Raw genomic sequence first — 26,119 nt, 5'->3', positions numbered from 1 at the left:
TACTGAGCTATTCTATCTCGAAAGGTGGGCATTGCTATTTTTCATTGGAAGCCAAATTAGAAATATTAGGCTACCACTAGCAAATAGAAGTCAAGGCTTGTCCTCTGACCTTGAGACCAAGGAACCTGGTCTGGCTTGTATCCCTACAGATAAACTTTCTCAGTCTTCCAAGAAAGGAGATGGTCCTGCCACCCAGGAGCAGTGCCCCGCAGAAGCTGAGCTCTGGATGGGATCCAAGCATTTCTGGGGAATGTGCTAATTGGCACATACCAAAACCATGACAGGAACTGAGCTAACAATCTGTCTATTAGCCTGGCATTAATTAGATTACAAGTATAGTCTTAAAGACCTACAAAATCTATCCAACACAATAAGGACAGCTATATTTTTTAAATATTTTATAATACATTATCATAATTGCAAGATTAAAATAGGTATCTTAGAGCCATCTTTATCAGAAAGTTTACACAATGCAGCTATACAGGCTTGTGAATTCTCACCTTCCACAATGAAAATAACCCGTCATATACAAGCGTTTTCTGGACACCCCATGGGCAATGGCTCAGAATATGCTCAAAACGGATGGGAAAGGCAAGGAAAACATGGAATGGGGTGGCAACAAGAGGGTGTGGGACAGCTAGACAACAGCTAGAGGACGCTCTGTTGTCAATATGGGTTAGTGATGGGAAGTTGATGATGGGCTGCAGGACTACCAGTGTCACCACGCCAGAAGGGATCCCAATTTGCAACCTACCCCTGTCAACTGCTGATTTCAACCTCTGTTAAGAATAATTGTACTGCACCAGTTTACTTCTGCTGAATACAAAATAGCATGGTCTTTGTCTTAGAGTAGAACTTCCCAGGTCCAAAGGGAAAAAAAAAAAAAAAAAAAACCTGGGATCAAATTTATCATTTGCATGAATTCCCACATATGGTTGATGTCAAAGTTTTGCTTCTGTTCAACAAACTGTCTGTATTTATGTTTGCAATCCACACACAGCTGGAGTCAACTCCTTCTCCTGCAGATGCAGATGCGTCCAGCTGCCTAGACACCCTTTAATTGGCTCCACTCCATCACCTGCTTTGGATTTCTCCAAGTGACAAATGGCTTCCTACCTTACATACCAGCCATTTTACTGTCTTTCCCTGAGGAATTTTTACTTCCTTTTTTTTTTTTTTTTTTTTCTCAAGGTTTAATTTTCTAATAACTATCCATACAATACTCAAACATATCTTCCTCCACTGTAATACAGGAACCTTATCTGTGTATGTGGGAAGAATCACCCAAAGAATGACTTAAAATACATACAGACATAGCCTAAACTTTTCAAAGCCATATGATAATGACTTTGAACCGCCAGAATGTGTACTGGTAACATGGTTAAAAGTATTGACTGTGCTAGCAGAGTCAGCAGGGTCAGGCTTAAGTTTAAAACAAGACTGACGTTACATTACATTAGGAAAGTATTACAGTACTAGGTGTCATTTCTCTGTTCTGAATGCTTGAGTTTAAAATTCACAGTAACTTTAACAATTACATCATCATTGTCATCTTATCCTTCAATTAGTACGCCACATTACCTTCATCTCATCCCGTTCTGTGCCAGCAGTTTTTAAATAAATGTCCTCCAGAAGCAACACATAAATATTTATTTCAAAATAAGCATAAGTTATTTACCATTATGTAGTTTGTCTTTAGTTACTGTTCTAGTAATCTGATCCTTTTCTTCTTTTATCAGGATCAGAATCCATGTTAGTTTTCCCATAAAGCTAAGCAAGATACTATAATTAGTTTTCTTACATAATGCTAAGAAGACCAAAACCCTGTCCGTTTTTTCCTCAATTTAGGAAATCTAAAATATTAAATCATGTTACTTTGCTTCCATTCAACCATGGAAATACTGACTTTAAATGTGCTTTTTGCAAGATGAAAATATTATAAACTGAATTTTTCTGCCTACTGTCATTCTTTCATTTGCCCTGTGTGCTTCTCCTGTGTTAGAGTGAAGCATCCCACCACTTAGCAATTACAAGTCACAGAGAGAAGAATCATCCGAAGAGTAAACAAGACTCCCACTATAGCAACTTATTTCCATAGCGATATGCAGAGCCACCTGGTAAGAAACAGAGTTTGTCCAAGCAATAGCATCAGTACTTATGTTTATTAAATACCTTACCCTCCCTTACCTCCCAGGCAGTCTCAAATCACCTAGGAAACCTCATCTAGCCTCTATAGGATGACCATTATGCTTCCTGTTTTTTATATAAAGAAATGACAGCGTTTAATACATGTAATTTTATTAAGCATTCCTGGTCTTTTTTCTTTCTTTTTTTTTTTTTTTTAATTGTAAAGGGAGAAGAAACTGTTATTTTTTAGCTCAGAAAGCTCCAAATGGGAACATTAGAGAAGCTTTCAGCACAAAAGCCAAGGGCCCCAACCTCAACTTTTGAAGCAAAGACAGCACAGAGAAAACAGGCCCTAAGAAACCTTTTGTTTGCACAATAATTCAGATTTCAGTTGCAAACTTACAACCCCTGCTGGAAATCCACCCTCCTCTGGCTGAGCCTCAGAGATGATGGTTACCTGGGTAAAATATACTCCAGTGCTAAATCCTTTATACTCCATAGGGTATGAAAAATTCAAGTGAAACACTCCTTAATAGTCATGCAGGGTACATTTTAACTCATGACAAAGCAGCAGATAATAAAGAATTTTTAAGGTGAAACCAGAAAAATACCAGGTCCAGCTAAAAAAAAAGATCATTTAAAGCTTGTATTTTATTATGTTTATGGTTCTATTAAGTTAAAGGAATTTAATGTTATTTCTGAACCTGTAATCACTGTCAGCAATGTATTTTGACCTATGTTAAGCAATGGCGTGTGCATGCATAGATGCATTTGTACTGGATAAATGTTTTAGGATGCCTATTACTTACAGGCTTTGTTTTCAAAAGAGTGGTTGCCACAACATCAACTACAAAGCGTATCCCCAAGCAGTAGGCTGGTACTCTGACTAAACTATTCATTTCATTATTCTGATCTTTTCAGAACACAGAAGAATCATTTGGGTTATTTCATTCATCTGCTACAACTTGTTTTTCATTTGTGCAAGCTCTCTGAAGCACAGACTGGCTTTGTTACTTGTTTACACAGTGCTTATTACAATCTGTGTTAGGATCTCCTATACATTAGTACTGTACCTGGTATTTATAGGCATGTAAACTGATTTACTTGAGGTCATGTCTAGTCATACACCGATACATCCCCGTAGGTCTTGATGGACCCTAACCATGGCTAAACTGTAACTATGGAAAACTGTTTCCATGTAGACATCCACCATTCAGATCAGGCATGCACCTTCTCTGGTAGATCCTGACGCCCCTGTAAAATTTGCATTTTTGTTCTTGAATAGAAAGATACACTTGCAAAGTATAAGAAATCCAGAAAGAACAGTGGTTTGAATAATTTCTTTCTGGAAATACTACCCCTCTAAGAACTGGATGAATCCCACAGTTTCATTCTGTGTTCTATATATCCTTAACTTAAATCAAATCAGCATATGCGTAACTGTGAGGTTAAAGCCCAGTTATATTTATGTTATAAGAAAATACCTTGCTATCTTCCTTTCCAAAAAGTACCATCAACAGCTATGATACTCTTCCCCTTCATTTTCCTCCAGGACAGAGAGTGATTGTGTTTTCCTATTTCTTTTTTTCTGGGACTTCTTCAGAATTTCTCTTGCCACTGGAGGCTAATGAAACTACATGTAGGAATGTAACCTTTTGTAACAAAATGGTTTTGGAAAGGAGAAGTTCAAAATCAGAGGAGTCCCTGCAGCCCAAGTAATGCAGCAGGAAAAGGGGTGAATTATCACAGGCAAACTGCCATCTTTACATGTAGATCTGTCTGTGAAGTTGATTGTTATGTTTCCTAAAGGACATGTGCACTTGCTTAGGGGATCTTTGCCTGACCACTTTGAGCCACGTTTGGAAGTGTCCAGAGCAGATTTGCAGAGCAGAGCCTGGACGCAGCCCCTGTGGAGACATGGAGGACAGTGGTGCACATCCTTTCTCTTGTTATTTCTCCTGTTATTACTTGGAGTGGGCACTGCAGAAGATGCTCAGGGACAAGTTATAATCATACTCTCTCCTGTGGTCTTTTCCTCCCCACTGCAGGTGAACTGTTGTTAGAGGTTTTCTACAATAAACTTTTCAGAAAGACATTGTTTATGTAGTAACATGGTCACTGATCATTTTCTTCCCGTTCTTTTAAGAAAATGTTAGAGATAATCCTTGCCTGGTAACTTCTACTATCATAGATAAGAACAAAAACTGGCATACTGTGACCAGGCTATGAGACTGATTATTTAATCTGTGGGTTTTTCAGATGGGAGTCTTTGATTCTGACTTTAATTTCTAGCATACTGTGAACAGAAGAGTAAAACAGCAGCAGTAGCAAGAAAGCAGAACATGCAGCTGTGATGCATTCTCTGAAGATTTCCCTTGGCATTTCATCTGGGCAACTTCATGGCAAAGCTGTATGTTTCTTTGAGTATTCATCGTTTCACTTTCAACCCACATGTGTCTGTGGTTCTTTGCACCCACATGCTCTACAAGGCAACAGGGACAGTTACTGAAGAACAATTTTTCACTTTGAGACAGAAGAAGTATTAGCCCTTGAATGATTTGACTTGCACCTTATTTGGAAGTGTACAGTCTGCTTTACATATACTGGCCTAGGCCTAAAGTCCTCCAGACTTCCAATACAAAGAAGAGTAAGAATTAAAAGCCTAGGTGCAATGGACATAAACCCTAGTAATCATAGAAGAAAAGAGATTGAAACAAAGCTGAGCTCTACATTTCACATGGAATTTTACTTCTTTAGTGCTGAATATAGTCTGTGTGCAAAAATCAATCATAGATGCACCAAAATGTTAACCACATGACACCCTTTAAACACATCAGCTGCAGGTCCTGTTTGGCTTTGAATGTGTCACTGGTTAAACCTTTCTTATATTTCTATTTGCATTAACTTCTGTTTTGGGCTGAAATTGCTCAGTAAATGAGTATCACTCAATGTAAACTATTCCACTTTACTAACACCAGTTACATAATCCTTTTCACATCAAACATCACAGTTGTCCTTCATTGCTATAATTTAATTTCCACTTCTATGAGTGTAAGAGTGTTTAACAATCTACTGCAGCTTCTGGCAACTAGTTTTAAGAAAATGATCACTGACAAAATGTAGAACGAAGAACTCAAGTAGGATAACTCTAGCCATTTATTGCTGCTACTAATTATTGTAACCTTCTTATCATAATTACTTATTGGCCTACTTACCCAATTATCCTAACCTCGTAGCCTTGACTTCCGCTGCACTTGGGATTCAGTGCTAGTAAAGCTTAAGTCTTTGTTACTGACACTAAATACAATCTAAAAATGAAACAAGGGAAGAGCAGTCATTTAAACAATGCCATTCCTTTCATAGCCATTTTTAGTTGGTTGGTTGTTTTGGCAATAGTTTTTAACCATCATCAGTGTCCAAGGGCATGAGAAAGGGTTTGAGGGAAGAGGAAGATCTTCTATAGACCAACTGATATAGAAGGGAATAAGCTTGCAGGCCTTTCTTCATATCCCAAACAGAGCAACAACATCCAAAGACAAACACAAGCTGAAGCAATTCCTCTGAGTTTAGTTAGGCATGCTGAGTTTGAGCATCTGAGGGTAATGGTTTTAAACTAGAAGTGGGTAGGTTTAGAATAGATATTAGGAAAAAATTCTTCACCTGGAGGGTGATGAGGCACAGGAACAGGTTGCCCAGAGAAGCTGTGGATGCCCCATCCCTGGAAGTGTTCAAGACGAGGTTGGATGAGGCCTTGGGCAACCTGGTCTGGTCTGGAAACTGGGTGATCTTTAAGATCCCTTCCAGTCCAAAGCATTCTATGATTCTATGATTCTGTGATCTGAGAGAAAAGATAACTGGAGTCTCTAGGATAGACTAGCAGCAAAACAACACAGTAAGATATTTTTCTCTTGAAGGAAAACAGGGGCTAGACATCATTTATTGCTCGTGGATTTGAAGGTAAACCTGTTTATCTATTGACACTGACAGTTTTAATTCATCTTCAGAAGGTTCAGCTTCATCTTTTTAAGGCATTTTCTTGCCCAGCCCTGAGGCTGCTTTCTGTCAGCACCACCAGGTCTGGGTGCAGGAGCTGTTCAGCTTTACCCTGGCAGTGTTCTAGAGGATGCATGGAGCATGGGTTAAGGTATAAGGCATTCAAAGGATGGATGCCATGTGTGGCCAAAGTTGTAGAAGCAAGGGAGCTCAGGGGAGAATGGGTTTGTCCCCATTACTTGGGGAATGCTTGCAAGAGAAGGAGTAACTAAAGAGACCAACCCCAACAGATAATTCCCTTTGCAATGGAGAGTCATGAGTTGGGAAAAATTTAGCAGGGAATATCCCATGTGCTGAGCCTGTTCTTAGTCTTCCCTCCAGGCAACTGCTTGTAGCTACTACAGGAGAGAGGAAATGCCAGGCACTCCTGACCCCTCAATCTGAACCAGCACAGTACGGTGACTCTTGTATTGTTCTGCAAAAGGCAAGAGTAGGATCTGGGCTGTCACAGCTGTGGAGATTATCTGCTTTTTTTTTTTTTTCTTTTTTTTTTTCCCCACTGAGGCACAGTCAGACTGGATTTATTCAGTGAAGGTATTTCTTCTGTCTAACAGTGAGTTAAGTGATACAGGGTTATTCAAAGATGAAGGCAATCCTTGGAAAGACTGGAAAACCATCTGAAAATTATTTATTTTTGATAGTATATAACCCTCAGGTTATTTTCTGAACTGGTTCCAGGCTACCAAGAGTGTACAAAAGTTAGGGGCATAGTTATGTAACAAAACTAAAGCTCTGACAAATACAAGCATTTTAGGTGATCATTGTTACTGGGTAAAAACTTTTTTTAGACTGTAGAACTGAATATTTAAAATGTTGAACTCAGATACCACCCACTTGGGTCCAAGGGCCCAGCTGTATATTGCAAATGTGTTAGATTTGTTCCAAGTGCTTGCTGTTTTAGAGGACTAAAGTAATTATTTTGCATGCAGTGCTACAATGATAGCCATTATCCATCCAATTATACATCATTAGAGGAATGCAGTTGCTTGGTCTTAATTATATATATGAAAAGTTTAAAAACATTACTTTACAAGTAGACACACACTCTCATACAGCTTAGAGCAAACTCCTGGCTTTTAAGAATCACAACATGCATATGGCACTAACAGCATATACTGTTAAGTAAAAGTCTATTGAATTATTTAATTAAAATGCAATTGAAAATAACTTCAAAATATTTTCCATGCATATTCCATTCTTTGTTGAAATATTGTACCTAAGAATAGTTCACCACATCAGCTTTTTTTTTTTTTTTTTTTTTTTTTTTTTTTTTTTTCCCAATGTGCTCTAAAGGTAAGCTTTGATTATCCTCTTCTCTAACAACTGGAGTAGGTGCTCATGGTATGTTTACAATAGGTGTTTTGGATATGTTTAGGAATTCTGGCACCAGTTCTAGCCTTCCACACCAGCCATAACCGCATCTATTCATTATTCAGGTTAGAAAGCGCACACCCACATGCCTATCTTTGCAAATCGAGCAATGTAACAGCTTAGATTTTCAGTGCTTTTAATCTCAGTCATTAAAAGAGGCTTCTAATCTTCTAGTAATGCTCCCTTCAAACTGTAATGTAATCTGTTGATCTCTTTAAGAAGTTACTGAATTCCCCCATCATAAGCATCTGTTTGTAGTGACATATGTAACAAATTAAGATGGTGTCTCTTTTCAAGATTGATGAACTTTTCTGGCATGCTAACTGAAAGCAATGAAAAAGGAAGGTAATGTTGAAGGTTAGCCAAAAGCACATTTAGCTCACACTGACTTTTAAACCTGAGCAAGACTTCTGTTCAACTAAAACCTGTGAGAAACTGCAAAGAGTAATGAAACAGGAGAAACATCACGAACAGCATAACTGCTATTCTTATTCCCATTATTCAGGTGTCTGATTCACTTATTTACAGGTTCAGCACTGTGAGTACCAGGAGTTCTGAACACTGGGTAAGTAATCACAAATTATCATTACAGCAATATGTGGCCACATGCGTGATACTTATTTACACAGGACCAATTTTTCTGCGGGGTAGAAATAGTAAGGTATCGCATTATCTCGGTATATATCTGTACTGGTAGAACTGAAACCCAAAGGTATTCAGCAAATCTCACTTCTCCTTTTCTATTTTTAAAGGCATTTCGTTTGAAGATTATTTATGCACATACTGCTTGAGAGAATAACATACGATGATAATGCTATTTTCCTGCAGAATTGTTTATCCACTTATGCAAGGTAAAAAAAGCTTCAATCTCATCTGTCAGTGTAATATAACATACTGAGGTTTTTAATCTCCTTATGTTTTCTAAAAGCAGTGAAGAAATACTACTATAAACAATTCGTGTTCAGGGACAAAAAGCTTGGGGAACATGTTTCTATCCCTGATTTCGTTTGAGATAGAGATGAAATCTTTTATACAGTAAATGAAAACAAATTAATGATATGAAATAGCCTGAGAGGAGGAAACTTATTTCCCAAATCATTATTAATAAAAGAGCTGGCATGGTGTTCTACCTTGGCCAAAATACATACAAATAAAAGTGTAGCACATCTCTGGTTTTTTTTGAACATTGTGAACTTCACTGAAAGAAATGTGGTTTTCATGATAACTATATGGAAGTACTTATTTTTAAAGATGCTAATTGTATCTGAGATATCATTCTGTTCAAATGAAAGCATTGCAACATTATGCTCATTAAGGGATTTTAATTATTACATATTTGAACATAAGATACTTCTGTTGGCTTTTATAAAGACAGTTTACAGTCTTTTACAGCTTTTATAAAGACAGTAAGTTCTGCTTACAGCAGAACACTTAGTAGCTGGATCTGTTCTGTAAGTTTTCTGTTCAACCTGTAAATACTTACATTTTTACCAGTAAATGCTATTTTTCTCTCTTACTGAAATCTTTAGGGTAAATGCTATATTTTGGTATATAAATGGTCACATGCACAGCTAGCTTCCCACAATCAAATGCAAAGTAAGTTTGCCAGAAAAGAGTTACAGCCTAAAGAAAAACAGCAAAAGGAGCCTAACAGAATAGAAAACCAGAAATGTCAAATGTTTCAATTGCATCTATCATGAATTAGCAATTTACAAGCACAGAAAAATAGGAAAAATAAAGTGCATGTACCAAACCTGCCATGACTCATAGTAGCTCATTGTACTTTCTTCTGTTTATAAAGCATGTTAGCTGTAGTACATGGCACATTAATGCTGTGATAAAGTTGTTACTTGCTCCTCTGATGTGCAGAAGTTGAGTAAGCGCAGGCAAATGGCTTGTCACAGCCACAGGCCAGCTCCCTGGTGAAGCTCTGGGAGAAGCTGTGCTATTTCAGGGTTTTTAACTTACAGTTCCCAGTTGGGTTGACAGGTTTACAGTGTGCTATGTAGAATACAAGATGTCCCAAACGCAGAAGAATATGCTAACATGACTTTAAAAAAATGTAAAATAATACAGACATCACAAAACATAAGGTTTTCCAAGGGTGAAGAGGTAACAGGTACCACAGCCTGGCAGACTTGTGTGATTATAGGTAGAAATAGCAACACATTATCAGTCTAATCAACTACTCTGCTTATTTGGTTGCTTTGCTCATCTGCTCTCAGGCTGTGGTCCACGGGGATAGCTGGTGACCCTTCCTTGGGCTGCCTGCTACTCTGATCTCTCCAGCAATGCAGGAGAAGCAGAAAACCATGGTACAACAGCCTCTGTTACAGCTCTGGGCAGCCGCTCATGGCAGTGAACTGAGGTTATTTCAAACTAAAAAGTTTTAGTAAAAAGGGAGAGGGATGCGGAATCTGGAGCAGAGCATGGCCGTAGGTTGGCAGAAGAATAGGCTGAGTGGGTCAGAGCAGGGCTGAAAGTGATGCAGGAAACAGTGGTAGGAATACATGCTGGTGGGACAGAGACAGCCCTGTCTGGAATAACAGAGGGTGAAAGTCATATTTCTCCAGTAGCCAGAGCAAAGAAACTCTGTTTGGCATGTGCATCAGAAGCTGAATTTTGACCTTTAAAGCTCGCACATGATCTAAGAACAGGCAACTTCCTTCTAAACCTTCAGAAAACAAATCAAAACAAAACACAAGTGTCAATGTTTCACAGCAGTGTTGCTGTAGACCACCTTGCTATTCTAGGCCAACCTTCTGAGCTCTGCAGCTCTAGCATAGCAGTTTGTAGGTGGGGGCAGTTCAGACCCCTGAGTCCCAAGGACTGGCAAAGCAGCTAATTTGTTTTAGCTAGGGGCTGACTTGAGCTGCTGTCATGTAATTAATTCCCTCTTTTCCCTCCAAAAGAATTGCTGGTAAGAGAGTTATTTATAACCGTTATACCACTTTCCTGTTTACAGTCACCACTGTTTCCTATTAAATAGCAATTTAGTTATATATGAGATTTTTATAGGTCTGTAACATAGCGCCTGCAATGCTCTCCTGGGGCTACAAATTCCTCATACAATCATTGCAGCTTGGTATTGTAAGACTGTTGCATAAGGACTCCTTGAAATCTAGTTCCAGGGGTTAAAGCCCTCTCCAAAAAGACCTGTGCCCCTGGGTGCTGACACCAAACCTCACCAGCTCGCCCTGTGCTCAGGGAGAGACCACAAAGCAGCCCTGCATGTAGCTCAGGATCCCAATCACCTCCTTCAGCAAACCACTGCTTCCTTCCACGCAGCAAGCACCGTGTGGGCCCTGCAGCCCTGCCTCCCTGCTGAGCTGGATGGGTGCCTGCACAGCACTGGGTTTTGCAGACACACAAAACTAAGACTAAGTAATTTTCATCCTTCACCCCACTGGGCAGCACAGAGGGAAGAAAGGACATGAAATGACATTTCAGATGATGCACAGGTAATGATGCTGACTGTCTACACAGCCGTGGCCATTACTTTCCATCTTGCAAAGATTTCCTTTAAGAGTCTGTCTCAACAGGCTCTGCACATCTGCACTAAGCAGCCATGAAGGCTGCTCCTTCAGGAAGGGAACTGGGCATGGGGCTTTGCTGGGACAAGCTCCCCACCACTATGGCAGCAAAGAGCCCAAACAAGCTTCGTTCCAAATTCTTTCCTTCCCCTAACAAATCCAAGCTGAAAATTTACACCAAAGTACGTAAGAAACATCAGATTTTTATAATGTCCTATTCATGTAATATTTCCTGTTGAGAATTCCCTTACTGCTTATTAACCTTAACACAGCTGTAAACACTTACTTAAAAAGGCTGTAATGGTGGAATTAATACTTCTTTAGAAACTTACTTTTCATAGAGTCCCAGCTGTGTGCTTGAATTACACCATAAATTTTGTGAAATTGAAAACAACACATAAATCAAAACTTATCAGATGTAAAATTTCTAAAATGTGTTTTGGACTTTGGACTTGTATTTTGTCAGTGGGTGTAGTGATAGGACAAGGAACAATAGTTTTAAACTGAAAGAGGGTAGGTTTAGATTAGATATTAGGAAGAAATTCTTTACTCAGAGGGTGGTGAGGCACTGGCATAGGCTGCCCAGAGAAGCTGTGGATGCCCCATCCCTGGTGCTCAAGGCCAGGCTGGATGGGGCTTTGGGCAACCTGGTCTGGTGGGAGGTGTCCCTGCCCATGGCAGGGGGTTGGGACTGGGTGATCTTTACAGTCCCTTCCAACCCAAACTGTGATTCTGGGATTGTATGACTCAACTCCCAAGAACTAAGATTTCTATTCATATGTAATCTTTGTGTGGGAAAAGTCAATGCTTTGCAAAAAAGTTAGAAAAACATTTTTATGCCATGTAAATTAAAGTCAAGTTATAATTGGCATGTAAAGCCCGCAGGTCAAGCCATTCAAAAACCCTACACATTCACTTGCTACACTTGAATCTCAGAGATAGACACCTTGATTTCATTTTTGTTCACACAGCACTAATTCTCTCTTCATGGCATTTAGGAATTGTGTAAGCATGCACAGTCAGTATAAGGAATATTTAGAAAGAATAAAGGCTCTCTAGAGAAGGCTGAAAAGATTTTTTTCCAAGAGCCAGCCTTTTTGTAATGAGAGGACAGAAATCTGTTCCTAATCTTTCTGGTGTATATATAAAATTTTATGTCTTTTTCTTAAATTGTGTTTTCACACAATTGTTCTTCCTCATCTGCAATCCCTACAGATGCCTGCATGGAAAAGGGACCTAGACATAAGACCTGGCCTCATATTGCAACTTCACTTTTTTTTAAAAAAAAAAAAAGGAAAAAGTTAAAATGACCATGTCGGTAACTTGTTGCTTGTTTTTTGTTGTTTTAAAGCACCCATGTATCATTCCATACCATAAGATACTCCTCTCTCCTCCTTTCTTCCAGTTTTGATAGTATTCACCGTCACTGGAAACAGTACCCAACATTTACTACCTATACAATGAGAACAAACACATAAAAGTTTATGAGGGGATTAAACATATAATGGTGGCAGTAAATAGATTGAAACAAATATCTGAACAGAATATAAATCTGAATCAAGGGTTGACTTGGTTGAAGAAAAAAAAAAAATTCATTCTACTGAAGATCTTGAGGTGATCAAACATCTGTGGCATTTTCGGGGTTGTAAAATGCCTCTATGGCTAGCTATAAAGGACTGGTGATACATTTAGAGTCTGTAGGGGAAAAAAAAAAAAAAAAAAGTATAGCAGGCTTGGAGCAGATTTGAAGATTTTTATCTGAGAGATTTTAATGGAATTCTGAGAGGGACTGATTCGAGGTTTCTGTGGTATATAAACCCTTTTTCCTCACACATCGTCCTAGACAAGGGTGATATAAGACACCAGTGGAAGGATCAATGAGACACACTGGAGCACGAGTTTCTCTGCACAGTAACAGCACCTGCTTCATGTCTACCTCCTCTATCAACATCAAGCGACTGCAGATTTGATATAGCTGCTGGCTGGCTACAGCCCAATCCAGGGAGCACTGCAATAAAGCACAAGGATTGAGGAAGCACAAAAAGTCTTAGCAGAGATTAACTCAATCCCTTGACTGAAGTAGAGCATCTACTTACTTGGTCTCACGGGCTAAAGGTCTGGTTGGCAGAATGATTACCACTGCCAGAATTTCTCTTGTATTAGCTGTCCCTGGAAAGGCCTGGTTTCTTTCAAATGCAACCTACCTGGAGCAATTTCTCTTTTGTCACCTGAGTCTATCTAGTGCCATACATCACATAAGCTTCCAGACAATAACAAAAAGTCTGAAGTTCTCTGTTACAAGCAGGTATTTACCCACCAAATAACGTCATAGAAATTAGAGTTTCAAAGGGGAATATGAAGAGTGGGTTTGAGAAAACCTGGGCAAAGTCAGCCCCAAGGAATGGGAGGCCATCCAGCATTCACAGCTGCCCGGCTGCATGCTGTAGTTGGCTGGTGGTGGATCTCACATGCAACCAAAGTGTATTTCAGGTACACCCTGTAACTTCAGGCTTGAGTATACAAATAATATTCAACGCAATGTTCAATCTGCATTAGTTAGGTGTTGCTATGGTCTGGTCATGTATCTCTGCTAAGCCTCTTATTTGAAATTACAGGGACTTTTGTGACCTGTACATAAAACTACATGTCAATGAATGAACTTTTGGGCACTGGTTAATGCAGAATGTGTGGTTATTGTTAGACAGAGAAAGCTGATGTATGGACAAACTAGTGCTGCTCGCTTCAGGAATCAAATTGCCCCTTAACTTCCCAACCTAACTAACCACACACCAGGCCTGCCAAAGATAAAATGTTAAAACTACGTGTTATTTACCATTTTAAAACTAGAAGGTGTTAATAACTGCTACATGTTATTTATCATTTAAATTATAATTGTAAGGACTCTTGGAAGAAAACACAACAGGAAAATACCTGGGACATTATCACATAAAATAAAGCTGGTAGAGAATTATTGCAATTCTGCCCAATCATTATATGCATAGTTTTGTTGTAAAATTTGACATTCTTTTGTTTTTTGTTGAAAAGACAGTGGAAATACAGTGTTTGGAAGAACATATATCCTAGGCTATCCCAACAGCCCCCTCTGTGATAATGTGAAGCTTTCCAGAATAACTATTTCCCTTTAAGATATTAATTCACTTAGCTAACAGTGCCCAGATTTGGCTATATCCCATTCTGAAACATGTTTCAGAAATGTATAGTTCTCTCTGGAGAGAACTATATCAAGCTCCTCTACAAGGGGAGAAAAACAACTACACAAATCCTGTCAAATACTCAATCAAATACCTGTGGTTTGCTCCCATTTACTAGCAATTTCATATGTTACAGGGCCTCTTTGGTGCAGCTGCTGTGAACCACTAGCTGAAAATTGGAAATCTACTATGAATCATATTCACATGAATTGTTGTAAGTTTATACAAAAGGACAGCTACCTAATTGAGAAAGCATCCATAAATATTTACTTCCTGATAGGCAAGATAAGCTGCATACCAAAAAAAAAAAAAAAAAAAAAAAAAAAAAAAAAAAAGAGATGATGTTTCCAGTTCTCTGCAAAGCGTATGCTCTCAGTAGCTGCCAGCAGCACTGCTTCTCATGTAAGTCCCAGACAAAACTGCAGCTTTGTTGGTCTAAATGGTCTACAGTATAAAAGATAGTCTATTAGCCAAGGAAAGTTCCCTTCTGCGGGTATAAATCTGAAGTCAAAGGTCTTATTCTAAACATATTCGACCTATCAGTTTGGGAAGAATGCTAGCCATATGCACAAATATTCCTTACATAAAGTTAAGATTTTTTTTCCCTGGTTAGTAGATATGATGGGAAATAAATGAAAAACAACAACAACATTTCTTCCTGGCTCCTAATAGCAGAACATTATTTTCATTTTTAATATACCAATACTATTCCTGCGTGTTTCCATCCTCAGCTGAGTAAAAACATAACTCGTGAGCTAACATTGATAATAAATGCAAGTGCATTAAAGCTTTCAGATCAGTGGTCACAATGCTACACAAGCTGACATAACCACCTTTCAGAGCAAAACAAGTCCTTTCACAACTGCTTCATTTCAGGAACCACCTTTCCCTCCAATTATACACAAGCAGCAAAACAGCTGTCAACTCCTAAACTCACTCACATGTCTTACCTAATTAGGCTTTATTGTACAGCATAACTAGTTTTCTGGGATCAAATATAAAAGGGTAAAAAATCATCAATCAAAAGAAAATGAAATTAAAAGGAATGAAAAGACTGTAGGTAGGGTTTCAGGAGCAATACTGTGGGTAATCAGGACAAACAATTTTGTCATCACTCCTACCTTAAGGCAAGGTCAGCCTCTGAGAGCAACCTAATCCAGTGGAGATGAAGTTTGGCAGGAAGGCAAACAAATAATATAAACAGGTTAGTCAATTGTTTAGTCAAAGCTCAACTTCTAAGTCAAATAGAAAACAGAGAAATAGAAAATGTATTGTATTATTTATTTACAAAAGGAATACATTTTAATCACCAGCTCTCTCTGAAAAAAAATATCAAAAGAAGCTCTGTTGGAGTTCCAAAGATCATGTTATTTCTAAACTTGAGCAAAGCATCCTAAGTATTGCTCTTAGCCATATTAGGTTAAAGTAACGGCACTCTCTAAGTTCCAAACTTTAGCCAGAGATCCAAAAACATGTGCTTTCTTGCTCAGTAATGTCAGTTAGTTGAAGAGCTGAAAAAAAAATGAAGGTTTATGTCCAGCAAAAAGCAGAAGTTATGTGCAGGAATAATGCTGGACCCTTGAACATGTGAAGAGAATATGGTCTAAATAATGGCATTTTGGATCAATTAAAAAAAAAAAAAAAAGTATTTCAAATGTTTTTGCTGTCTCAAAAATCTGCTAACATGTGCCTTATTTGATTTTTAGAATTACATTGGTTCTTGTAAACCATTTTGCTAGTGGCCCACGCTTTAACTCACTAGTATGTAGCAACTCAGAGTTCACAGGCAAGAAAAATGCTCTGGCTTTGTCTGTGAAATTTGGATTTTTATTTTTTTCTGAGATACAGTGCTTCATCTCTTACCTTTTATCATCTTTTATCTGCAGCCCCAAAAAGCTTGGCAGGAGAAGAAATCAGCAGCTAAGCACCAAGGAGCAGCAGCAATGAGGCAGATGCGTGCTGCCACCAGAAGACAGCCCAGAGCCACCCCACATCACAGCGAGCTGGGAGCTCCCAGCACTTGGGGTGGAGGTGAACACAGGAGGTGAAGGACAGGAGACAACCTGGGCTCCTTCACAACCATCTCCACATCTCCAACGTTCACCCTCAGCCACGTTCCCATCCAAATTCATCATTCCTTACTGCAAATGCCACTTGTTACACAGCTAAACTGTGCTACAGTGCTGAAGGTTCAAACGCTACCAACCATGCCTTGTAAGAAGGACACAACTGCCTATTTTCTACAACTCCCATTATAAACTATAGGAAATAAAATCCTCATTGAAAGCATAGTGGTTTAAAAATAGGCACTAAAAATGGAGGAAATGCCAATTTTTAAATGAGCTCTACTTGTGTGCATGCATCATGCTATTACGATTGCACACAAACTTTTTCTCCAGAGAAGCCTCATCTTGTTCAGCAGTGAGGATAATTACATGAGGAGGCAGGATAATAACCATTCGTGCAGCCTGAAACCTGGAATATGCCAGTGTTTTAATTCTGTAAATTTACAGTCTGAGCATCACGAATGGGTTCCCTTGTATATATTAAAAAAAAAAAAAAAAAAAAAAAAAAAAGAATTTAAATAATATACTTAAAAGATATTTAAGTATATTATTATTAATATACATCAAGGACAATATCCTACTGCTTTTTTATGGCATTAATACTATAAACTTGTTTCAAAAAAAGAGAATATAAAATAAAACTGAACATTAAATACAAAAGCCACTTTTTTAAAACTAAAATGCATATATACGTTATAAATCAGCCTGTATGTTACTAAAAAGGTCAAAGTTAAAACTTTTCTGCTTCTTTAAGAACTCATCATGGCTACAGAATTGTGTCTGACAGAGCTGATGTTCTTTCAAACTATTACTCAAAGCCTTTCTGCATGCTGCATACTCTCATATAACCATACCGTTAAAAAATGGGAGAATCTTTTAACATCAAAGCTGAGGTTGTTTTGTTTTGCATTATAATTACCTATGCTTATTAATCATATCAATAAATTGTTAACTATGCATGAAAAATACAAGCAAAATTAATATATTGATCTTAAGCAAATATGAATGCCAGATATTTGTCCCTATTACTGGATACCTGTGGTAATTTTCTGGTCAGATTCAGATGTGCACTCTGGCACACCACAAAAAAAATTAAATTTTTATCCTTGAGAATCCTATCAACCAATTCCAGCACAGTAAGAGCAAAAGCAGACAGAAGAAACATTTGGATGCAGATGGTACATATACAAGGGGTACTGGAATACACCTTTATTAACAACTGACATGAATGTAACAGATTTATCTTTTGCACGTGTGGTGTACTAGTAAAGTACAACAGAAGAACTAAGCCCAGTAGCTGGCATTAGGCAAATTTATACATCCTACTGAGTTACTAAGCACAAACAATCATCCGCTGAACTTTCCAAGAAGAAAACCGTTGACTGAGATGGAGAACAATGACACTTGAACATCTTTTTCCTTTTCCACTATCACTTCTCCACTTCCATTTTGGAATGTGTTCATTTTACATAGAAACCAATTCCATTCTTACAAACCCTGTTTTGTGTACCAGTTCCTGATCAAGACACATAAGGATTATAGTATACTCATTGCACATTAATAGACAAAATGACATGGCCTTGCAACCTAAGAAGCACCTGTCATGAAGTATTCGATGTGTCATCTAGCTCCCAATTCTATTAGAGGATACAGGAGAAGATGGCATCACAAAATTTTATGTTGATGTGGAGCCTGCTGGAGCAGACTCCAATTCACCTTTGCTCAGTTGAGAATTAAACCATTTTCTACCCCCCTTAAACAACCACAGAACTAAATACTCGAAGCTCTCCTTCTCACTTATTGCCCATAATGAGTCTGTTGACCAAAGTCCCCAGACAGGTCTAAGGATTAGCTGGGCTATACAAGTGATTACCCAAGGTTAAAATAATCTGGTACTGAAATTATGAGCAAGGGCAACATTTGTTCTTCCTTAGTTACTGCAATCAGTAACAGGCATCAGTAAGGGATCTTCTTGTGCTTTTGCTAGTAAAGTAATTTCAAATAGGTTCAAATACATGTTTGTCCAAGGTAGGATCCCTGCCACTGTGCAATACTACTGCTCAGGCAAGCTGCCACTAGCTTGCAGCTGAACTCAGTGTCTCAGCTGAAGTTTAAACACCGGCGTTAGAAAGAAAATTTCACTTTCCACATGCCTTAAGTACCTACCATGCCATGTTTCCATTTAAAGTTGACACAGTATGTAAGGTGAGCCACAAAACAAAGTACCTTGTTATATGCTTCAGCAAAACATCCCTAACAGCTCTGCAAATTATTTCAGCAAGTAATATTTATTTATTTTTTAATTCCTTAAAGTTATATGTATGCCACTTAACCATGCAATGGCATCAGAACTACTAAGGAACCCTCTGGGAACTTATCCCAGAGTTCTGTGATGTTCATTTTACTGCTACTTTTTTGTTGCTCATTTAAGAGATTTTTTATTTCTCGGAGAGTGAACACCAGGCAATACCAACCCTTCTTTGCTTAGCTTACTCCATGAGCATTTCTAAGGTTTGTTCGGTTTATGATATAGCTGAAACTGGTAATTTTAAAAGACCTAAAAGAAAATGAGTTTCTTTAAATAAGTTTGGGATATTGACAACTTTGGCCAACCACCCCAAAAACCTAAAGTCTGGAAACAATGTTTTTGACATCAAACACATCCTTGATACACAGTGATGCTGTGTATCATTTTTGTGCTTAGTGACAATTTTGTGCTTAGTCACCTGAGTAGCTGTCTTCCTTATCAGCTGTTTCACATTAACACACACATGTTCCCACCTTTGCCTTGTTCTCACCCCATAACTCAGCTTTCCAGAGATTCAGTCAAGTTAGGCAATAATGGGCTAGCAAGACTGCTCTTCCCACCATCAATAGGCCTTTAAAGGAAGAGTAAAATTGCACGTACTAAAAAAAAAAAAAAAAAAAAAAAAGGAAAAAAAAAAAAGCGGGGGGGGAAAGGGGGAATATACTCTGCGTGTAACACTTCAATTTTTTGGAAATTATACAAATTTATTACACTTCCTCTTTGCAATGTATAAGAGTACCAAATATACACATGATCAGCCGGGCAGCTCATTATCAGAACACGTGTGCTCAATTAAGACTGCAGCATTTCAGCTGCTTAGTTCATCTTTAATCCTAATTTTAAGCCAGTCCTCTCTTGTTGTTTAAGGATGACCTAGTATTTTTAGAGATGAGGAAAAGATAGCTGTAAATACACACGCACACACAGTCCTGCTTAACAGCTTGCAAGGCATTTCACTATTCTAAAGGAAGGAAAAAAGTTGTGTTTCCTTTTATTACCTCCATCCTAGTAACAGGAAAAGCATTAAGAGGTATCTATAGTGACAAGGCTAATCTAAAATGTCTGGGACTAGCTGCAGAGCAGAGACTCCTCAACCACAGAGGTCCAAGTGCAAGTCTGCACGGGCCCACCAGGGAGCTGGCTCATCACAACCAATGTTATCGCCACTGCAGGTACCACATTTGGGAACCCCTCTTTTAAGACATAATGTACAAAAATGTTTCTCATTGGCAAAGATAAATGCTAAGATCTTTCATTCACAACAGAATTCTATCATTGCATGTTCGCATTTCTTTCACGCATTCACAGGCACCAGAATTATCAGTTGTTCATATTTGTCAAGTATCATGTCCCTGCCTCCTGCCTATTAACTGGGGAAACCAGGACAGAGAAACTACATAAAAGTTCTTGGGAATCAACTTGCAGATTTTCACCGCACCAGGAATTCAAAGGGTGCAAGAAAGAGCACAAGTAAAATTATATTCTTTATTCATTCCATTTTAGCTGAGAATACTCCTATTATACAAATACAGTATAAATTCCAAAATCACAATATATTACAAAATAAAAAAGTACAAACTGCATTACTTAATAAATATATCTAACAAGTTAATCAGAAAGTAGAAGAAACAGAATTCAGATCAGAAACATTTACATGTTTGACCCAGCAAACCATACAAATCTCAATTTAAATACTTTTTAAATGCAGAACACCGCTCCTGATTTCTTGATTAGAAAATAAAGTTAAATGAATAAAATGTTGTGATCAGATAATGATTTGTTGGTGCAATAGAAGCGCCAAAAAAGAAGCAGGGCTTGTACAAAAGACACCATAACCCCAGAAACCAGACACAAACACTGAGGTGCAGCCAAGGCAATTATTGCCGAAGCGGGAGGCTATTATCTAGTCACAACATTCTATTGCAAGTTAATGTTCTGTTATTACAGATAAATAACATAAATGGAGCAGAGGGTAAGCCAACCAGGCAACAAGAGGCCAGTTTACTCAAAACAGTAATTAAATACAGAAGAGTCAATTGCTCCCTGTACTGTTCATGTGAGCTGCATTCCAACTGGCTCAAAGGACCTGTTCTGTGCTGGAGGCAGAGAAAGCAACTGTTTTGAGAAGCAATCTTTTCAGACTTTGCCGCACTTCTAGAGAAACTATTGTTTTGCAAGAAACACCCACAAAGCTTTCACCAGTTAGGGAGAGTTGTTTGACACCAACTTCATTTGGTAGAAATATAAGGTTTATGGGTTTAAAAAAAAAAAAAAAAAAAAAAAAAAAAAAAAAACACAGCAAAAAATAGCTGTTACATCATAAGCCTTATCTACAAAAACTGTTTACAAATGTTTTTGGCTGTACAGCTCAAAGCCAGATACTAACACGAGATGTAGAAGATGGAGGTAACAGTTTAAAAATATTGTGCAAAAAATACATTCTTATAGAAAATAGAGAAACAGTGGGGAGGGAAAACACATACACGGAGAATCTGCTGGCAAATAATCCGAGGCTAAGGTTCTTTTTACAACAGAATATTACAAATACGTTAGGATTTATCCCCCACAACCTGTGGCTCTTCTCACCATCTGGGGTGCTGCTGCTTCATTAAGGATTAAGGCATCACCATCACAGCCAGCGCACCTTCCACCAGTCTGTCAGCCCACGGGCCGGGCGGTCTCACGAGCAGGCGTTCTGCTCGATGTACATCTTGGACAGGGACACTGCCATGGACTTGGCCAGCTCCTCGTCCCGCCTGCGCTGCACCTGAGTCTGTCTGCACCACGCCTCGTACTCCGGGTTGGGGCACAGGCGGTCCAGCACGGCATCGTAGTGCCCGTTGCTGAGCCAGCTCAGCCAGATGCTGGGCCGCGTCGGGTCCTCGGGCCCCAGGTAGTGAACCATGGTGGACACGGTGGGGCTCTCGGGCCGGCCGCCCGTCGTCAGGTGGATGTTCACGTTGAGCATCTGCCCCATGGCCAGCAGCTCCGGGTAGCCGGCCCAGGCTCCGTCCTGCGCGGCGGCGATGAGGAACTCTCCCACGTCGCCCTCGATGATGGGGCTGAAGTGGTCCAGGTGGTCGGCGATGTAGTGCACCGTCTGCTCGCGGAGCTCGCCGTGCAGCCGCTGGTCTCCGTACAGCGCCTTGCAGACGGCTCGGTACAGGCAGTTGCCGTCGGGGATGATGTGGAAGCGGAACCGGCCCTTCTGCCGCAGGTACCCGTCCTGCTTCTCCACCTCGGCCAGGTACAGCGCCAGCTTCTCGCTGCGCTCCGCTCGCCCGCACAGCCCCCGGGGAGCGGAGGGGGCCACACGGCCGCCTTCCTCCCCCTCCTCCTCCTCCTCCTCCTCCTTCTCCTCTCCCTCACGGCTCCGGGGCCTGCCGGCGGCGGCCTGCAGCGCCTGGCGGTGCTCGCTGAGGCGCAGGCTGCGGTTGCTGGGCTCCTCGGCGGGCCTCGGGATGACGGCGGCGGTGGCGACCGAGGCTTCTGCTTCCCCCGGGGGCTGCCGCACGGCCTCCAGGACTCCCTCCAGCCAGCCCGGGCTGTGCGGCGGCTCCGGGCGGGCCTCGCCCCGCTGCACTGCCCGTATGGGCACGATCCGCTCCAGCGGGCGGCGGCGCCGGGCGGTCACGGCGATGTGGGCGCAGGAGCTGTAGTGCGGGCCGGCGGGGCTGGCCGCCGGCATCACCTGCAGGCAGGAGGAGAAGGCGGGCATGGCGCTGCCGCTCCCGGCGCTGCTGGTGCTGCTGGTGGTGGAGGTGATCCCGGAGCCGTCCTTCGCCGGGCTCCCCGCGGCCGGGCCGGGCCCCGCGGCTCCGCTCTTGGACGCCTCAGCCGAGGGGGGGGGTCCCGGCGGCAGCGAGACCTTGAAGACGGCCGCGGTGGTGGCGGTGGCCGGGGGAGCGGCGCCCGGCGGGTAGTGGGTGATGACCGAGCTGTACAGCTGCATCCTCGCCGCCCCCCCGCCGCTTTATAGGCGGCGCCGCCGCAGCCGGGGCGGGGAGCGGGGAGCGGCGGGGGTAAAAATAAACGCGGGCATCACCCCCTGCCCGCCCGGCCCTCCCCTCACAGCCCGGCCCGGCCCCTCCCCGCCTCCGCCGCCCCCAATTCCGCCTGCGCCACAAGCGCCGCGCGCGCTCCCGCCCCCCCCCCTCTCCGCGGGCACGCGCGCGGCGGGCCCAGGCCCTTCTGGAAGCTGCTGGAGGCCGGGCCGGGGGGGCGGGGCCGCCGCTGTGTTTACCTCAGGGCCTGGGCACGTTGGAATGCGGGGGGCGGCGCTTCGTGAGGACACGCCCCCCCCCCCCAGCTGCCTCAAGGCGTCCATAATGAAGTTGGGGGCGGTGGGTGAATACCACAGGGCGGGGGGGTTGAAAACACAGCTGAAAAAGATCACGGGGAATTGTCCTTGTTCCTATTTTCATTAAATAATACAAACAAGTCTTAACTAAGAGAATCACTCGTGGCCACAGTGTCAAAAATAAAATAACTGCTTCCTTGGAGCCTTAGGTGTGGTTTGAACGCATGTCCAGTGGTACCCCCAACACCACACATCATTTTTATTCAGAACATATTTTCTGATCTCCTCACCTTTCACACAGAATGAGAAACGCTGAAATCCTCGATGCTAAAAACTGGGGGTGCTTAAGGGCACAGTCCTCAGATCTGCTTTCCCTTTTTGTTTTGGCTGAAACACAGCATCCAGTCCCATGCACTACGGGGAGCCTTTTCCTAAAAATTTAGTCAACACGTACCCAAAATCATTGCCTTTGAAGTGTAAGAGGTGTATCAGATCTGAATCAAATCCCTGATTTCCCTGCCCCAGCCAGCAAGCTGACACTTGTGGACAAATGGCGATGGGCATTAGCCAGGAGCGCTTCTGGCAGCCGCTTACGGGGCGATAAGGTATTACAGCTGCTCTGAAATTACGGAGTGACTCCTGTATTTCTGAATGTTCAGCACTCTGCCTTAAATATAGCATGTGAGATCAGCCAGTGAATCTGTATTTCTGGATGACAAATGGCTCTGAGAGGAAACAAACGAGCCAAGTGGTAGTAAATTGAAGTGCTTTCCTCCTTAAAACGAAGGCCTGGAGCAAAAGAAAGATTCCTGCTTAGTTTTGCTTCTTAATCAAAATTTTACAAGGTATATTCCCAAGCTAAAATGAATTCTAATATATTCAGAGGTGATCTAATGTAAAATCACTGGAAGTTGTCCCTTCCCAGAGGGTTTAAAATGTGCCAATAGCTGTTCACTGTGGGGTTTTTGCGTTGTTACTGTAATAAAGATGTACATTACTTAATGCTCACCGGCTCTTCTGCCCACATTTTTTACTTTAAAAAATGTATGTCTACATTTTTGCTTAGTGAATCGTTCTGCCCACAGGTGAATGCCAGAGCTGACTTCAGGGTGGTGGGTTTAAGGTCTTAAATAGTATGGTAAATGAGTTGGGGGGGGGGGGAAGGCACAGAGAGAGGCAGCTCTTCCTGTTAGAGAGCACTAAACGGATGCAGGAGAATAACTTCTGTTAAAAATGAGTGCTGCAGTTTGAATATGCAGTACTGCTGATTTCTGTCTCCTAGGATGTTACAGAGACTCCCAATAATGACTGTTCCACCTCTCCAAAACCACAGGTTATTTGGAACGGTGGTACAGTAATTGATGGGCAGCTGTTTTGTTCTGATTGTTAGTTACGATGAGGTACAACATTTGTGGTGCTTCCTTTGAGGAAAGAACCAGATTCATTATGTATGCCCAAATTTCCATCATGTTAGTATTCTGATCACAGAATCACAGAATTGTAGGGGCTGGAAGGGACCTCCAGAGATCACTGGGTCCAACCCCCCTGCCAAAGCAGGTTCCCTAGAGCAGGCTGCCCAGGGAGGCATCCAGACGGGCCATGAATATCTCAAGAGAAGGAGACTCCACAACCTCCCTGGGCAGCCTGTCCCAGTGCTCCATCACCCTCACCATGAAGAAGTCCTTTCACATGTTGGTGCAGAACTTCCTGTGATCCATTTTTTGACCATTGCCCCTTGTCCTGCCCCACAAACCAGTGAAAGGAGGTTGGCCAAATTCCTCTGTCTCCCACACTTATCCCACTGGCCTTCTTGGCCACCAGGGCACACTGCTGGCTCATGGTCAACCTGTCATCCACCAGGCCCCTCCAGGTCTTCCTCCACAGAGCTCCTCTCCAGCAGGTCAACCCTCAGCCTGTACAGATACATGTGGTTGTTCCTTCCCAGGTGCAGGACTCTATGCTTGCTCTTGTTAAACCTCATTTGTTTACTTCCTGCCAAAAATTCTGATGCTCTGCTACAGCATATTCTGGACAAAAAGGTTATTTATAGCTGAACAAAAATCCAAGAAGCACCCTGAAACAGATGCTAAATATGCCAGCATTTTTTGTAATGTTATCAGATGCATCATTCTTTTATTCTCTTTTCATCTATAAACAGGTGTAAATAATGCCATTCCTGTTTTCAGTTAAAATGCATGTAGTCAGCTTCCTAATAATGTTAAAATACAATCAAAATCTGTTACTAGGTAACTAGTGACAAAACAAACACTTATACTGCTGTATTAGTGTTAATAGTATATTGCTTTCAACATACTAATTATCTCCCATGCAAAGTAAATAGAAAGAGAAGTTCACCTTGATGCTTTTTACCTGTTATTAAACACTGACAGTGCAATGTGGCCAACATTTTCCATGACTGAGCACCTAGAATTAGTCATATGCATTTGGCTCGGGTGGAATCCAATCTCTTGTGAAAACAACAACAAAAATCCCATTGAGCCTCTGCAGCACAAGCCTTTCATGGCTAGTTCTCAGCTTTCATAGAAAGAGGTACCAAGAAGTCAGCACATACCTGAAAGGTCATTTTCTAAATATCTGACTTCTGTTTTTAACAATTACCTCTTAATCCATGGTTTGCTCAAGGGTCCCAGACTGAAGAAAAGGGTGACAACAAAGAGGAATGATCAGGTGCTATGAATACAGTCCCTGTGAGAATTAAATTTCAAAGAATTTGAACTTCTTCAATGCAAGGGAAGGACAATAAAAGGACAGGGCACATGGTTATGTCTTTGGTACCTTTTACTACCAGAAGATGCATTTTTGCTGTTTCTCTGAGCTGGATGTACAACAGCTGGCTGTTGGGGAAAAATTAAACTCTGCTTTTCAGAGTGGCCTGGATAAAACATGATGCACGGATTGACTGCTTCCAGAATATTCTGACCTTTTCAGCTTCTGTCACTTTTGCCTGCATACTGTGGCCACACAGGCACTAGAAGGCTTTGTAAAGCAAGCAGAACATAACATAACTTTGACTGTCTTCCATAAATTACTGTTCCCAGCTTTCTGATTCCCTTGCTAATACAGAATAGATCTTAAAGCAATCTCTGTAGTAATAAAGCGTAAATATCTCTTGAGGTTAAAGTTTCTCC

The 26,119-nt window shown here is 41.1% G+C and overlaps 1 protein-coding gene and 1 long non-coding RNA gene across 5 annotated transcripts in view; one reads left to right on the top strand and one right to left on the bottom strand.

Moving 5' to 3' along the window:
* LOC140001615 (uncharacterized) overlaps positions 1 to 17,351 on the top strand; it is a 34,192-nt gene extending 16,841 nt beyond the window's left edge. For 2 of the 4 annotated variants that reach the window (XR_011807029.1, XR_011807030.1), the window contains exons 5-6: positions 8,304 to 8,402; positions 16,183 to 17,351. This is a non-coding gene — a long non-coding RNA (uncharacterized lncRNA). Of the gene's footprint in view, positions 1 to 1,000; positions 1,976 to 2,002; positions 2,227 to 8,303; positions 8,403 to 16,182 lie in introns of those variants that run through there. The other 2 variants (XR_011807033.1, XR_011807031.1) reach the window with 2 other exon arrangements.
* A 2,790-nt stretch (positions 17,352 to 20,141) lies between these two features.
* OTUD1 (OTU deubiquitinase 1) lies at positions 20,142 to 22,808 on the bottom strand. Its single transcript, XM_005009745.6, has one exon. The coding sequence runs from the start codon at positions 22,620 to 22,622 to the stop codon at positions 21,351 to 21,353; it is 1,272 nt and encodes a 423-aa protein (XP_005009802.4). The 5' UTR covers positions 22,623 to 22,808; the 3' UTR covers positions 20,142 to 21,350.
* Positions 22,809 to 26,119: the final 3,311 nt, after the last annotated feature.

Source organism: Anas platyrhynchos, chromosome 2 (genome assembly GCF_047663525.1).
Source record: "Anas platyrhynchos isolate ZD024472 breed Pekin duck chromosome 2, IASCAAS_PekinDuck_T2T, whole genome shotgun sequence".
In the NCBI taxonomy this organism is placed as follows: Eukaryota; Metazoa; Chordata; class Aves; order Anseriformes; family Anatidae; genus Anas; species Anas platyrhynchos.
This window is presented reverse-complemented; position numbering and strand designations above follow the sequence as displayed.

Excerpts from the sequence above, each read along its gene's own strand:
- OTUD1 (XM_005009745.6), bottom strand. The coding sequence starts at position 22,622 with ATGCAGCTGTACAGCTCGGTCATCACCCACTACCCGCCGGGCGCCGCT.